The 15,428-nt window shown below is 36.8% G+C and overlaps 1 protein-coding gene and 1 non-coding gene across 2 annotated transcripts; both read left to right on the forward strand.

Annotated features, from left to right (window-relative positions):
* Positions 1–1,549: 1,549 nt before the first annotated feature.
* LOC104605185 (uncharacterized) lies at positions 1,550–2,152 on the forward strand. The gene has a single exon (XM_010269825.2). The coding sequence runs from the start codon at positions 1,550–1,552 to the stop codon at positions 2,150–2,152; it is 603 nt and encodes a 200-aa protein (XP_010268127.1).
* Positions 2,153–6,621: 4,469 nt separating this feature from the next.
* Positions 6,622–6,694, forward strand: TRNAK-CUU (transfer RNA lysine (anticodon CUU)). Its single transcript has one exon. It is a non-coding gene; the product is annotated as a tRNA-Lys (tRNA).
* Positions 6,695–15,428: the final 8,734 nt, after the last annotated feature.

The raw sequence follows: 15,428 nt of genomic DNA on the forward strand, positions 1-15,428 counted from the left end.
AATCTTTTAAAACTGAAGAACGTAGTTAAACTAAACGTCTGATGTCTAGTCATTACTGGAGTCTTCAGAGTTAAGAAGACTTCAATATGGACATAGCTGACGAAAACCAGGTGATAAACTTGTTGAATGTTTATCCAAAATATTCCTTCTCTCATAAACTATATATGTTCATTAGTCACGCCCACCTGGTTAGATGAATTAAAGTGGGAGATCATATCTGGCCTACTGATATCGATGAGATCATATCTCTTCCGGAGATATCAGTTAATCCCTTTTCATGTGGCCAATTCAAATTCCAAACCGTCCATCCATTAGATAGGAGTAGGACTGTCATTGGCCGGTCCATATGTCATCCAATGAATACTTTGGATCATTCTAGACTGATTCAATTGAATGCTTGGACCATCCAAACTGTTTAAATTGGTTTGAATTTAGATTAGGTTCAATCCAAACCTGTTCCATTGACACCCATACCCTTATCTTATGTCAATGAATTGGACATTGGTTCAATCTGACCTAATCTAATATAAATTTATTAAAAATGGACTAGGTCCAATCTAATCCGATAAATACTTTGGGCCATTAAATCTGGACCGGTCGAAATCAATGTCTGTCCAATCTGTTTATATTGAATCGGATGGATCCAACCCAAACCTGATTCATTGACACCCCTAGATAGGAAATCATTGGATGGTCAATACGAGAATGAAACTAAGGGTGATCAAATAACTTATTTGGTTAAAATCAAATCGAATAAATCAAAAATTTTAAATAAAAAAATCAAACCAAAATCGAAATATTGAAAAATCAAAATTTTTTGTTCAATTTTTGATTGTTTTGGTTAAAACCGAATTTCAATGCTATATATATTTTAATATATATTATACAATATATATAATAAATTATATATTTTAATACATAATATAATGCGAAATTTTCGATTTTAACCAAATAATGCTCACCTCTAACTAACTGAAACCCTGTTGGATCGCCACCCAATCCGCCATTGCTGGAGGACTCATCCAACAAACCATCTCCATTGTCACATGGCCCCAAGTGTTGAGTAAAACCAACCGAAGCCTGATTAACCAAATCTGGGCCCAAAATGATCGAGTGATATTTCCATGTTAGGATGTGGAGTTTCTGGTCCGATTTAATCCGGGTCGATTTGGGATTACAATCATTTTTCCTAATCGATCGGATTTTGCCCAACCCGATTCACAGGGGTTGTTACTGTATATATTTGTCCTTTGGTGAACCCCTAGGGCTTATTTTAAGTCTCAACGAATCTACAGATTCGATGTCACCAGTCACCACATAAATCGCTTTATGCTCGTTGATGAATACCGCATCCAAGTGTATCCAAAAAAAAAAAAAAAGATTTGGGTTTGCTCCATTTTCTCCAAATTTTTTTCATACCGTGGACGCCGCATAGCGGTTTCCTCCAAAGCAAAAGCAACTGCCTTTCTCTCACCTGTATATAACACCACACACCATGACCTCCCTTCACCACCACCAATTCATCAACCCTCTCTTTCTCTCTGCTCCCATGGGTGCCCCTCAAAATCTTCCTTACCTTAACTGTGAACTGAGAATCATAAGAGCTAAGAACCTGGAATTCATACCGGCTGGAAACCTGTTTATGAGGTATTATCTCTCTGCGAGAAACAACGAGAGAGTTCGGCTCAACAGTCAAGAAATCCCATCAACGGCTAGCCCGTGTTGGAACGAGTCAATATCGTTGGAGTGTTTCGGATCGCAAGACTGTGTGGAGGAACTCAAGCAACAAACCGTGGTGTTTGAGCTCAGATGGAGAAGCACAGCACCGATTCTGGGGAGGATCGGCGGGTCTAAGCTACTGGGCAAAGCAGAAGTAGCGTGGAAAGACGTTTTCGAGTCACCCGAGTTGGCAATCGAGAAATGGGTTACTACAATTCCTGAGAGCAGAAGAAGAAGAAGCCTTCTCCAAGGCCTCAAGCCACCTGCACTGCAGATAGGAATGAAGGTTCGAATACCAGAAGCGAAGGAGATGGTGAAACGGAAGATGGACGCAAGGTCGACGAGGTGGAGCGAGTGCGGCTGCAAGCACGGTGGCTGCAATGGTGGAGATGACGACATTTTTGCACTCGCGGCAGCCTTGGAGGCGTTGTAGAAATTTTATTTAAAAAACAATTCGAAGAAGAGATGCATAGTTATGTGGTCCTGTTGGGCTTCGTGGGCCAATTTGTATGTAATTTTGGGCAATATTGGATTGGATTTCTATTTCTTCTTTACCTTTTAAAACCCAAGCACTTCTATGTTTTTGGAATAACTTCTCAAAAAGAAGAGTTGTAAGATCAAAAGCAATTCGTAATTTTGGGCCTGTTGGGCTTTTTCTACTTTTATATCCTCTGCCACACAGATTGCTTATTGGTTGGTGCAGAGGATGTGAGTTTTCAGAAAATGTTCAGTTTGGAAAGGGTACAAATATAAATATGTACGGTATAAATATATATAAAATATAAGGTTTTATACTTTATATATTTGTATTTGTATTCTTTCGAAACTGAGCCGAATACAAATATAAATATGTAGAGCGCAAAATCTTATATTTTATATGTATTTGTATTCCTTCCAAATTAAGCCTAATGGATTTGAGTTGATCGATGATCAAGTGGAGTATCATCACGTCTTTTAGAGAAGCTAACAAAGCTGCGGACTGGGGATGTACTACCCCCGTTATGTGTCTGAGTGTCTTCCCTCTTTCCAAGTTATAAAAATATAGTTATTTTAAAAATGTTAAATTAAATTAAATTATATATAATACATGTACAAAACTGAAATTAAGTTGGATTTGACTAGGCTTTAGGCTAACAAATGGTTTACATATCATTTAGTAGATGAAGGCTTGGGGACAGAACTCAATGGATCAATAGTAAGGCCTTGCCTCAACTCTCATGCTTGAATTGATTCGTGCGTTTTGCATGTACACAAAAACCTGGAAGCCGGCCTGGAAATTTTGTGGGGATGGCCGGGCCAAGAATGATTACCCCTCGTTGGGACCGTATTTATGAATATGATGAGTCTGGCCTTGGTCATGGCAAAGCCCGTTCCAACAACCTTTATAGTCTATGTTGGGAATATCTCCGTATTTATGTGATTTATTTCATGGAAGATATTCCTAATGCAAGGTTGCAAGGGGTTGCTTGAACAGTGCGAGCCCTGATTTGCCATGATAGAAGCCGAACTTGAATATGATCCCTCGTGTGAGCATTGAGTACCTTATTCATGCAAAATTCTCACGTTGTCTTCTTTCCCTCTTTGATAGAGTTTAATGAAAAGATGCTGCTGCCTCATTTAGTTGTCTACCGCCTGTGAATGGAGACCTGATCTGCTCCTCACACAGGGCGCCTCATACCAACCTCACACGCACATCCTACCATGCATTGGGAACATCTTCTGTATACTATACGTTATTATTCAGTGAAGATATTCCCAATACATGGTGAGATGTGCATGTGAGGTCAGAGTGAGGCGCTCTGAGTGAGGAGCAGATCCCAATCCCTGTGGATGTTCCTTACACAGTTTTTGTACTATCTCAAGATGAGAGCAAAACACTTATCGACTTGAACACACCCATCTAATCACACCCTCTCCAATCAAACCATGCAGTGTGATTTACATTCAGTTTTTAATCCCTGTAGCAGTTCCCTGAGTTAACTCATTAAACTATAAAAGCACTCCACTTCTCCACACGACCTGAATAATCTAAACTGCTAAGATTTTGTTTACGCATTAAATTATAGGATTATGAAGGGGTGGCGACCGACCAGGTTGAGTGGGCCAAAGGCCCAAGCCCAACCCTAACACATTGTAAAAACACCAAACCCAAGCTTTTGCCTTTCAGACTACAGATAGGAAAAAAAAAAGAAAAGAAAACATTGAATTATACATTTTTAAAGACATCTAACTTTTGGCAAAAAATGAGAGTATATGAAAATACATAATACCTTATTATTAATTATCCTAGTAATACAAATTATATATATATATATATATATATATAAATTTAATGGGCAAACATTTCAGCTGAAAATGAGTAAAACTAAAAGGTTGTACGCATAACAGAATAACTTGAACTTTTTTCTAATCTTTGTGTATGTGTGTAGGACTCATTGTATCACATAAAATATTCCTGCGAGGAAGGGCAACGAGCAAGGAGTCTAATGAAAATTTTGGTCCATGTTGTCTGAGGCCCAACTTGGGAGTTTTACAAACACTGGAGTAGAGATAGATAGCTTAGTTTCAGGACCTGCTAACTGAATGGGCAAGTTTGTTTCATGGAAAACAGAAGCTCTATAGATTCTGTACCCATGGGCATGATTAGCAGAATTGTATAAACGCATCAAACTGAAGTTGGATTGTCCAATAACCCATGAGATTGGAAAGCATCGTCATTCACTCCACCAGGACCAAATAATCCCTTCTTTCTGCTGGATCTTTAATTTTTGTTCTTCCCCATTTTTTAATCAAAATGTCAATCAGATGTTATTGTGTGTGGACAGTGAGCTTAGATTTCTTCAACCGTGTGGAGAGAGAGAGAGATTTATGAGACAACTGGCAACTTAAGGTGGTGTTTGGTAACGTGTTCATCTCGTGGATGGACCATTTTGGTCCACGCCACGGGATGGACTTGGTCCACAGTATTTCCACACTCTATTTTGATGCAATACATTTCTTCTACATACTTTTTTTTTAATTTTTATATTTTAAAATAATAATTTTTAATATTGTATCAATAAAATAATATTTTTTAATTTTAATTCTAGCACAAGTTTGGCGATGCTCCTTCTTCACTCCTTTTTATTTATTTAAATATTTTTATCAATAAAATAATATTTTTAATATTTAAAATAATTTTTTATTTTTTAATTATTTTATTATCGTTTTTATTAAAATTAATATTTATTGGTTATATTAATTTATGGATGCCTTTTCAATATATTTATCATATAAAATGCAAAAATTAGACATTTATGATCGACTATATAGGCCATTCATAAAATGTATATGAGATACATTGAATAAAAAAGTGGTGTGGACTGGTCCAGTCCACATAATCTATTCATGGCTCAGAACAACAGTGGATTGTTGTGTGGTGTGTTGCAGTCCACAACCACCAATTTCTCATCCACAATATAGAACACCCCCACCCCTCTCTATCTCAATAATTGGCCTCCCTATGGGCCCATCCATACTCCATTTATGTTTTGGCTCCCTTTATAACAATTTCCTAACTCCGCCCCTGCAAAAATGGTGGGTCCCACTTTTATGGTGGGTTCTAGTCTCATGATGAGATGTGCGGTGTTAGATGAGGTTGATAGAGGGTTGGAACATGTTTTGTTGGTAGAAGATCTCAACTCTAGGCTACTTAGGGATCTCAATACAAATTCAATTGGTTGAATTCGGTATGGATTTGCCTTTAGGCTGTGTTTGGTTGCAAGTTTTGATTTTTTTTTTGTTTCAAATTTTACCTTACTTTGTTTGGTTGCAATAAAAATTAAATAAAATAAGACCCAAAGTAGAATAAAGTAAAATCCAAAACAAAAATAAATCAAATTTGCATTTGTTTTCATTTGCACTCCCATACATTTGTACTAGTGCAAATAAATTTGCACTACAGCCAAACACAACCTTATGTTCAAATGATTCAATCTAGGGATGTTAATGGGTCGGGTTAAATAGAAAACCTGGTTTGACCTGATCCTATAGGGTTGGATGCTACAGGTTAGGTCAGGTCAGTATCAGGTTAGACCCAATAGGGTTGGGTCAGGTTCGAAAATTATGTATTTTTAAGGCGGATTGGGTTAGGTTAGGATTGTGACAACCCGTGCCAAACCCGACCCATTGATATCCCTAATTCAATGCAAATCTGATCGGACCTGACTGATAACATGTACTTTTTTGAACCTGCCCTGACCCTGTAGGCTATAGGGTTCAACCAATACCAATCAATTTAATTTGAACCCGCAGTCTTTTAATTATATTTTTTTATAACACATTTTCAAAAGCCAAGAAACTGTGAGCTGGAATTCGATTTATGGGTTAGAAGGTTTTATTTCCTCCATGGTGAAAAATCCAAAACAAAGAAAGAAATAGATTCCACTCTAAGACTATGGGGGTTAAATATAATACCTTCCACATATATGTAGAATATTATGACCTCGCAGGCCGGGATAAGCAAACCCAAACCCAACTTGGGTTGAAACATCAAAACATTAACCCAACCATACACCCAAATAAAGTTGATCTTAATTAATCTGATCTTAGGCTCAGTTTTGAAAGAGTACAAATACCAATATGTAGAGTGCAAAATTATGTATTTTGTATTAATTTTTATGTATTTATACTGAACAGTATTTGTATTCCTTCCAGACTGAGCCTTAAGGCCAAACAAGGTTAACAGTTTAACCGTATAAGAAAAATATTATATCAATCACAAAACAACACTAGTAGGGGAGGAGACCAGGCTCCCTAAACCCCAAAGTCCTCTTCCATGTGATTAGCTCTCCGGATCTTCATAAAATAAAAACATAAATATAGTTTCTTTGTGATAGGTCTATTAATCTTTAGTAGCAAGGTGCCCGTCTAGCTCAGTCGGTAGAGCGCAAGGCTCTTAACCTTGTGGTCGTGGGTTCGAACCCCACGGTGGGCGTTTTATTATTTGAATTCATTTATTAAAATTCAATCATCCACATGCAAGACTTATCGAATTTTGGTGAGAGGCAGAGAAGGCTGCTAAGCACCGTGCCACTTTCCTAAAACAAAGAAATAAAATAATTCCATTCGTTTTTTCTGTTAATTGAATAAATCATTTATTCAAAGTTGGCAAGTTGCGTTTCTTTCTAGTGGTGCCAAAGCAAATAATTTATTCTATAATAAAGATTGTCTTGATATTATACTTGTAATATTCTCAACTGAACAGATTCACCATATCTTAAAGAATTTTCTTCTTGTTTATTTTCTTTAATGAGAATTAGTTCCCATGACCCACTATATTTATTGTGAATATGTTATGAAAGTTTTCTATAAACATGTATGAAGGTTCAAAGTATCGATACGTACTATTGGCTGATACATATCATTCTGGGACCCTTCTGATACGTCCTGTGGATGTATTGGGGGTCTGACCGGTTCATCGGGAGATATTTTCAATGAGTATTCTTTGGTTCTTTAGTAGATTGAATACTTTCCCCACTATAAAATATGAAAAAATATGGAGTATAGTAATTAACCCAATAAGCCAATCAACGTTCAAGAGTTTACAATTTGACAATATTTATGATGTTAGAAAGGCACGATACTGGATAACTGGAAGAACTTTGACCAATTAGACATATCAGCCCAATGAGTTGATTGGTCACCATTTTTTTTATTTTGGTTGATGGGTTATAAGTTTTTAGGTAGCATGCCGCTTTTTATTAAAGTAGGAATCTTACCATCTTTTTTTGGTGCAAATGAGACTCTTACAACTTAATAGATTATTCACTATGTTTGGTTTGAAGGAAAAAGTAGGGAAAGGAAGAGAAACCTTGACAAATCTAACTTGTATATAGGTTTTCCTTCCTTTCCCTACTCTATCCTTCAAACTAAACATAGGGTTAAAATAAAAAAAGAGGTCCTGTTACAAAAAAAAAAAGAAAAAGAAAAAATAGTCATTCTTTATTTTATTTTGGTATTAGATCACATACATTATAGGGGCTATAGTGAGAATGAGAACAGCTAGGTCATTTGTCTAAACAATTCAAACAGAAAAACCACTTTATAACATATTCACTAAAAGGCAAAATAAAAAGTCAACTCAGTTAATCACTTCAACCATTTAAATCCATTAGTTATTTCTTGGATAAACCGGCAAATAACCCCATGCGTGAAGTTGAATAGAAATTTGGTTTGATTTGAGTTAGCAATTTGACGTTTGAACATCAGTTTGGGTATAAGTTAGGATCATGTCTGGGGTTAGTCTTGGGTTGGGTCTTAACTTGGCAAAGGAAAGAAGAGATTGATTTAATGGGAGAGGGGAAATGTTACAAATATATTAACTATTGGGGGTGATGAGAGAGAGTTTTAAGACTGGTCTTATTAGACAAAGCTGATAATGGACTTTATTAAAGAAAATTAAGACATAAAATGTTTAATTGTGATTTTTTATATTTTTTAACAATTTAATTTAAAAATATATAACCACATTTGCAAAAAATGAGAGGAGGAATGGCAACGGGGCAGGGTCCCTATGGGAACCTGAATCACCGAAATTTTTTAATTAACAATTTTTTTTGAAAAATTAATTTACTTAAAATAAAAGAAAATTTTAAAATATAAATAATATCACACACACACACGCACGCAGACACATCTCAACCCCATCCCAATCCCGACCCCGGTCGGAGATTTCTATTAATCCCCATCTTCATCCCCGCCCCACCAAAACAATCCCCATCCCCAACCCAATGGGGTCAGGAAGGTCGGGTACCTGGCGGGGATGGAGAAAATTGTCATCCCTAAAGCTCTATGATAAAAATAATGATGGATTTTATTAGAAAAATTAAGAATTAAGAGGGTTTTAATTGTAACTATTTATTTTTTATAAATTTAATTTAAAAAATAAATACCTACATGTATATGAAAAGTGAGAAAAGGAGAAGGTGCATACATTTTCTATGGCGAGAGGACCCTTCATTCCCCTCTTTCCTCTTTGTAAAATAGATATAGATGCCTTTCTTTTCTTGTCCATATTGCTTGCTATTATGGAATAAATTAATGGAATCAAACCAAATCATGGACATAGTGCAAGAGATTTCACAAAAGAATAAGGCAGCAGGCTCCTAGGTCCACTAATATGTGATGTTTGGTATATTCCACTTGTTGGTTTTTAGTCAGCATTTAAACCTAATTTTGGATACCCCAATTCACTTTTGCATATTACTAAAAACTCTTGGAAGAACTTTCAACAGTAAACTAAGAATTAGAAAGCTTTATAAACCTTTATTCGGTTTTTTTTTCTTCCAACCCTTAACTTAATCCAAATTCTCAGTTGATAAGGTCTCTAGTTAGTTCTAGTAGAGACTTAGTGTTCAGGTGGTTGTTAAGCTGGCCCAAGGTGCCACATGGTCGATTCTGTGGCCGCCCCCTTAGGACCACATCGATATTGTCACCCAAAATTGTGTGAAGGATGGGTACGGCCAGGAAGAGTATCCCACATGGACAACGAAGTAAATTCTGTCGGGGAAGGGACATCGGCGGACAACCTCATCCCAATAATCTCAAAAGCCCTATCCGACCCAAATACGGATGTCCAACTATAAATAGGTACACCATGCTCAAAGTAAGGGACTTTTGGACTCGGAACTCAATCAAGCACCCTTCTTGCGTTCACCTCGGTCTCGACCAACCACATACATCAGTTCATCTTGACCAATCTCTTTACTACTCACTAACTTGAGCATCGGAGTGCCTACCTGAGGAACAATTCCCCATGCCTCTGACTCTTCCTGTGATTGCAGACTTCGATGTACAACTTTGTCCTTCTATCTCAGCTTCGTCCAGCTGATAGGATTATCTAACTATAACCTCGGTTCAGAACACCTCGAGCTGGATAGCATCACTTAGGATCAAATCCCACCTTCACTAGGGTTTAAATATACCAAATTACCAATAGGTCCATTTTGGCACGAGTTTAGAGTTTGGTCCAACCCAAACCTTGCCAGATGCATCTTCACCATGAACCCGAATTGATCCAATTAAAAAGAGAGGGAACATCAAACTTGACCCAATCCGTTACCTGCAAGGGTTGGGGTTTATGGGTTTGATGTAGCCCCCTTGATGCACCAAGAAAAACCTCAAATCCAAAAATTCCCCCTCGTCACAAGTTGCTATTATTCAGTTATCTTTTTTAGTCTTAAACATTCATCTATTATTACTATCTAGGGGGTGTTCTTTTTCTAGATTTTGAGAGGGGGGAAAGTTGGTCAAGGGGATTTTGATGTCAATGGGATTTTGATTCCCATTGACCAAGATTCGCATGTTCTTTTTTCAGATTAATGTGAGGACTAGAGAAAGTTTATTTTCCTAGGTATCACTTGCCTGGGTAAGTGATACCCATCTCCTAGGTGGGTAAATAACTTTCCCACATTCGGGGAAAGTTGCCAACACTTAAATAGGACAAAAATGCCCCTTACAATAATGGATTTTTATGGCTACAATGGTCACTGTTTTATTTGCATGGAAAATAAAAGAACATGGGTAAATGCACTTACTTGGGTAAGTCTTTACTAGAAAACACTTACTTAGATAAATACATTTACCTGGATAAATAACTTGCCAAAATGCGAACGAGACCTTAGGGTAAAATGCTTTAAACCTTCCCTAGCTTTTCTGACAATACCATAAACTTCCCTTTCGATCCCTTGCCCTATTATTTAGGGTAACTGCATCAAACCTCCCTTTGTCAGAAACCGAGGGTATTTTGTAGATAACCAAAATAAAATATGCATTGGAAAAACTAGAAAACAAGCTGCATAACCATAATACAAGGTGCCAACTAGCTAGTTAGTGAAAAAAGAAAAAAAAAAAAACTAATTCGTAAGGTTTCTGGCTGATTGTGGTGGGGACCGAGGCAGATCCCGTCTGCACCAATATTGGGGTTATGGGTTTTGGGCATGGTTAAGTAATAAAAAATAAAATAAATAAATAAATAAAAACTTTATCTCTTTCTCTCTCTTGATTCTCATCAATATTAAAGCTCCAATGTTTTCAATGTTAGATCGAGTGACATTAAGTCAATGTTGTCACTTAAATTCTTTTAAAAATTAAGAAATTATAATCTAATTTAAGATTTATCTAAAAAATGTGGAGATGTCTTGAAAGAGAGAAAGACACCAACCAATTCTAATCTCTAATAACGCATAGAGTTTCAAATTCTAAAATATCCTAGAGGTCTTATGCATCCTTCATCAAGCTGGTAGTTATCGGAAATACACACCAAGAATTCTTACCAATAAAGTAATTCAGAATTAATGCTAAAATACGAGTAGATAATTGGTCTTTTAAGGTGAAAGTGTTTATTATTTTGAATTATATAAAATTACAGTATAATTCTAAATTCTAAAATGTGATGCAATATACTTTTCCGAAATTTAATTGAGTATCTTATCCATTGAAAACCTTACGAACAAATAGGATATCCATCGGTCTTTCTTCAACTGCCATGTGCCCATGCATAAATGACCAAGAATTCAAAATCCACCGTTGACTCTATTTAATCTTGGAAATCGCCTACACCATGAATAAGCAATATTCAATGACTGAACTCTAAATTTTCCTTTTTTTTTAACCAGATATCATTTTCAATTATTATTTTATATGAGGTATTGGAATTTTTTGACTGTATCAACCGAATAAAGAAGTCTTTTTTCTTTATATCATGCGGAAACTAGCTTAGCAAAGTGGCTTCACGTCAATGCCATCCATTCTCTCTTAACATAAAATAAATAAAACAATCCTATCAAAGTGACGAAAAACCAAAATTAATAATACTACTACTACTAATAATACTAATAAAATCTCCCCAATCACGCTTTTTCATAATTATATATAACCATAAATTGCAATAGTAAGGTGGTGTTTGATAACACATTTCAGAACTAGCATAAAGTCAAAAATACCCTCAATAATTTTGAAATGATATGATTTGACCCTGTTTAACTCCAAACCTAAAATCCTAAGATTATTTGTATTTTCTCGAACGAGAAAGGCGATCACCACTTACGCTACGTCTGAAGATTGCTCCAAGTATGTTTATGGCCACAACTCTTTCTTTTCTTTCCATTTTGCTTCTTCATTGTTACACATCTAATCTCTCATGTTGCTTCTTATTGTATTCTTCACTTTTTAGGGGTTAAAGTAGCATCCTCACGCTAGACGCCTAGCCAATGGTGACCAAGCAGCAAAGGTGTGTTCTTCTTCTTCTTCTTATTCTTCTTCAAATGACTGTTCATAGGAAACCCATTTTAGATTTTTGAGATAGACAAAGAGAAAACACTGATCTCCCCGTCATCATAAACCAAATTGGAAGAGATAGAGGCAGTCATATTTTGATTTGTTTATGTTTAAATATTTTGATTTGTTTGCAATTGTTTGATTTATTTGAAATAGACAAAGCTGCATTTTGATTTATTTATCATAGTTGTTTGATTTGTATATATTTATTTTGATTTGTTTGAGATAGACAAAGCTGCATTTTGGTTTTATAGGTGTTGTTTATTGGGAAATTTTTTCTTCATAATAAATGGTTTATCATTGTGAGACTGTTTGGAGGTCTGTTTAAAGGTTGTTATGCTCTGCACAAAAAAAAAATGAGGGCTTAGAATACTTAAGACATGTCAATATGAGTGTGTGTGGAGAGGAGGAGAGAACCATATTCTAGAGGTAAAATAGTAAAATTAGGCAATTTGAGATGTTAAAGTTTTGATCCAACACAAACAACCTTATCTATCCAGAGCCTCTAAAAAGTAGAAAAACATTTATGCCTCTTTTCAATTTTCAGACATTTTTAATATCTTTTTAACTTTTCAAACTTCAGGTTTCAAATTTATCAAATGCCACCTAAGAGTCATTGTGTCATTGGTATTACATGATTTGCATAGTTGCATGGGATGGAGATTGAACAAGATGCACGTAAGGGATGTTGAGTGGAGTTTGGATCAGTTGGCCAAATAATCGCATTGGGAAATTTCTTGTACTATATATTTCGTTCACAGGGAGATGTTCTTTATGTGCAGATGCAATCGTTTGGCCAGAGATCCAAAGTATTCTGTTAAGTGACTATCTCAACTACTGGATCAATATCAGACAAATCTTTGTATTGGGAAATACATTACTCCAGTAATTGCATCGGTCCCTGCCCCCTATTCACATGAGAAATCAGAAAGGGCTCAACTCGAATTGGGATCTGCTTCTCACACAACGCACCTCACATGCACATCCCCGTGTATTAGGAACATCTCCCATAAATAATAAGTAATAACACATAAGTACCAAAGATGTTCCCAGTACATAACGGAATGTGCATGTGAGGTGCATTTTGTCGGGATCGAGCAGATCCGGTCTCGCTGAAATCAGGTTACAATGTGATACGAATTATCTGTTTTTGATAAACGTTGATATTAAGATGGCTAAAAATGAAAGGGAAAAGAAATTTCTATGAATACTCTTTAAATCTGTTATTTTTAAAACTATAATCTCGGATTTCAGAATGAATGCCATCAACATAAATTCACTTGGCCAAGTTTTAACTGATTCCACATAAATCCGAGTCAACTTGATTGAGCTTTCTTACTTCGTATTCCCAGTGGGATTTATGTTGAATGCAGTGTGGGCAATTGCTCCCACCAAGATTTGGAAAAGAATTTTATATGGTTATAAAATCTATGAATAAATTTAATTTTTTTTACAATTATCTCTCAACAATTCATTTTTTTTTTACCTTTCTACTTAGTATCCTCAATCTTAGAGATGATATATTTTCATGTCCCTTCTATGTACTTGAATTCGCCCACCTAATTGGATAAAGGATGGAAACTGCTTTGGCAGGGATAGGCATGGGGAGTGAAATCCCGGCTTTCTCAATTATGTTTTAAAATTTTCCTTTCCTTTTTCCAGAAAAAAAAAATTATTAATTGAAAAGGTCAGGAATTCGGGTCTCTTGATGAGAACCCATCTCCCTGAGGGACTGAAGATGGAGGTTCACTGTTTTCAAAACTGGACTGGACTGGATATTGGATCAAAAAAATTGGGAACCGGTCATTGGTTCGATTTTCCTCCAAAACCGCTTTTTTCTTCAAAATTGTTGATTTTGGTCAACAAACTGCTGAATCGGTCGATTAACTCTTCGAATCGTTCGAACGACTTTGACCATTTTCCAATTTACTAATTTTTTTGTCAGAACAGGCCGGCCGTTAGGGCCAAACAATCAGACCATTCAAACCGATAACCGAACCCCTGACCGGTTCAATCACCAGTTCGTTTTTAAAAATCATGTGGAGGTTCATCTTTCTCCCAGAAAAGGATCAGGATCACAGCTAGAGAGTATGATCCCCACTCCGAATCCATGCTCAATGACTAAGTTGATGTTATAATAATGACTGTCCCCACATATCACATATCAAAGGTGTTGATCGATCATTGCTGGTTCCTAGTCCTAGCTAGTTGATTCATGATTCATCCAACTATCTATCAAGCGATCCAAGGAAAATGAATGAAGTCAAATCAATGTGTTCAGTGGTGGGGTCATATATTCTCTGTGATAATTAATCCAATCAGCAGCGATCTCTAGATGCGGCTGACATGTCAAGTAAAGTTGCCACGTAGACCATCCAACGTGGTAAGAGATGTCGGTGATTTTTTTTGAGAATGAGATGTCGGTGAAATTGGGATTGTGCAAAACAAAGGAACAATATGATACAGACTGTGTGGAGCAGTTCCAGGTTCCACCATCCGTGGATGACAACGAACGGCGAACGAATGGTGCACAATGGGGTCCTGCAGCGTCCTGGTACAGTGAATTCACTGCATAACTGTACCTGTTTTTAGTAGGTTTGGACTAAGTTTGGGTGGACCAACTGCTCCCAAAATTATTGTCAACTTTGAGAGGTGGGAGAGTAACAGCTGTGCCATCTAATATATTATCAATACAATAAAGTGAAGTAAGATATTATCATCGATCAATCAATCAATAAGCCAAACAATGAAAGATAGGGCATATAAATCCTCAACCTATATATAATCTAATCACCACGCTTTGGTTTCTTTAAGGAATCCCATGTTTTGTTGTTTGTGTACGTTGTAAGTCAAGTTGCACGTGGACTTCATTATCCTGCTCACTAGTCTTGCCCACTTGGCCCCTTTCTCTCTCTCTAACTAAAAACTGTGAAGGGTGTTGGCGCTGTAGATGAATATGATATATGGATGGTGTCTGAAGCTCTAGTGATGGTTATAACTCATCTGCATTGGAATATAAAAATGGGCGTAGGCCAGGTTTTGTGTGTTAAATGCCTAAATTTGGGTTGAGTTGATAATTAGTACAGTAGAATCGTATGTGATGGAGGTAGATTTGGCCTTATCCCTTGGTTGTGCGATACGTGAAAAAAGACGGGGTGACCTGGTAGGAACGTTAGCTCGACACGGAGACATAGTACGGTCATATCCCAAAGAGAGGCCCGAGCTCCCAAGCTCCCCAAGAAGAGGCCCGAGCTCCCCAAAAGGGATCCATGCTTCCTGGAAGGTGAAGCCCGAGTTCTCCCTAAAGGATCCCGAGGCTAATAACGAAGCCCGCGAGGGGCAAGGCCCGAACTAGCCCACATCGGGTCAGTTCGGACCACATGCTAGCACTT

The sequence above is a fragment of the Nelumbo nucifera genome, chromosome 5, assembly GCF_055504915.1.
Source record: "Nelumbo nucifera cultivar China Antique chromosome 5, China Antique-T2T, whole genome shotgun sequence".
Taxonomy (NCBI): Eukaryota; Viridiplantae; Streptophyta; class Magnoliopsida; order Proteales; family Nelumbonaceae; genus Nelumbo; species Nelumbo nucifera.

Bases quoted from the DNA above. Each gene is read 5' to 3' on its own strand.
- LOC104605185 (XM_010269825.2), top strand. From the start codon at position 1,550: ATGGGTGCCCCTCAAAATCTTCCTTACCTTAACTGTGAACTGAGAATC.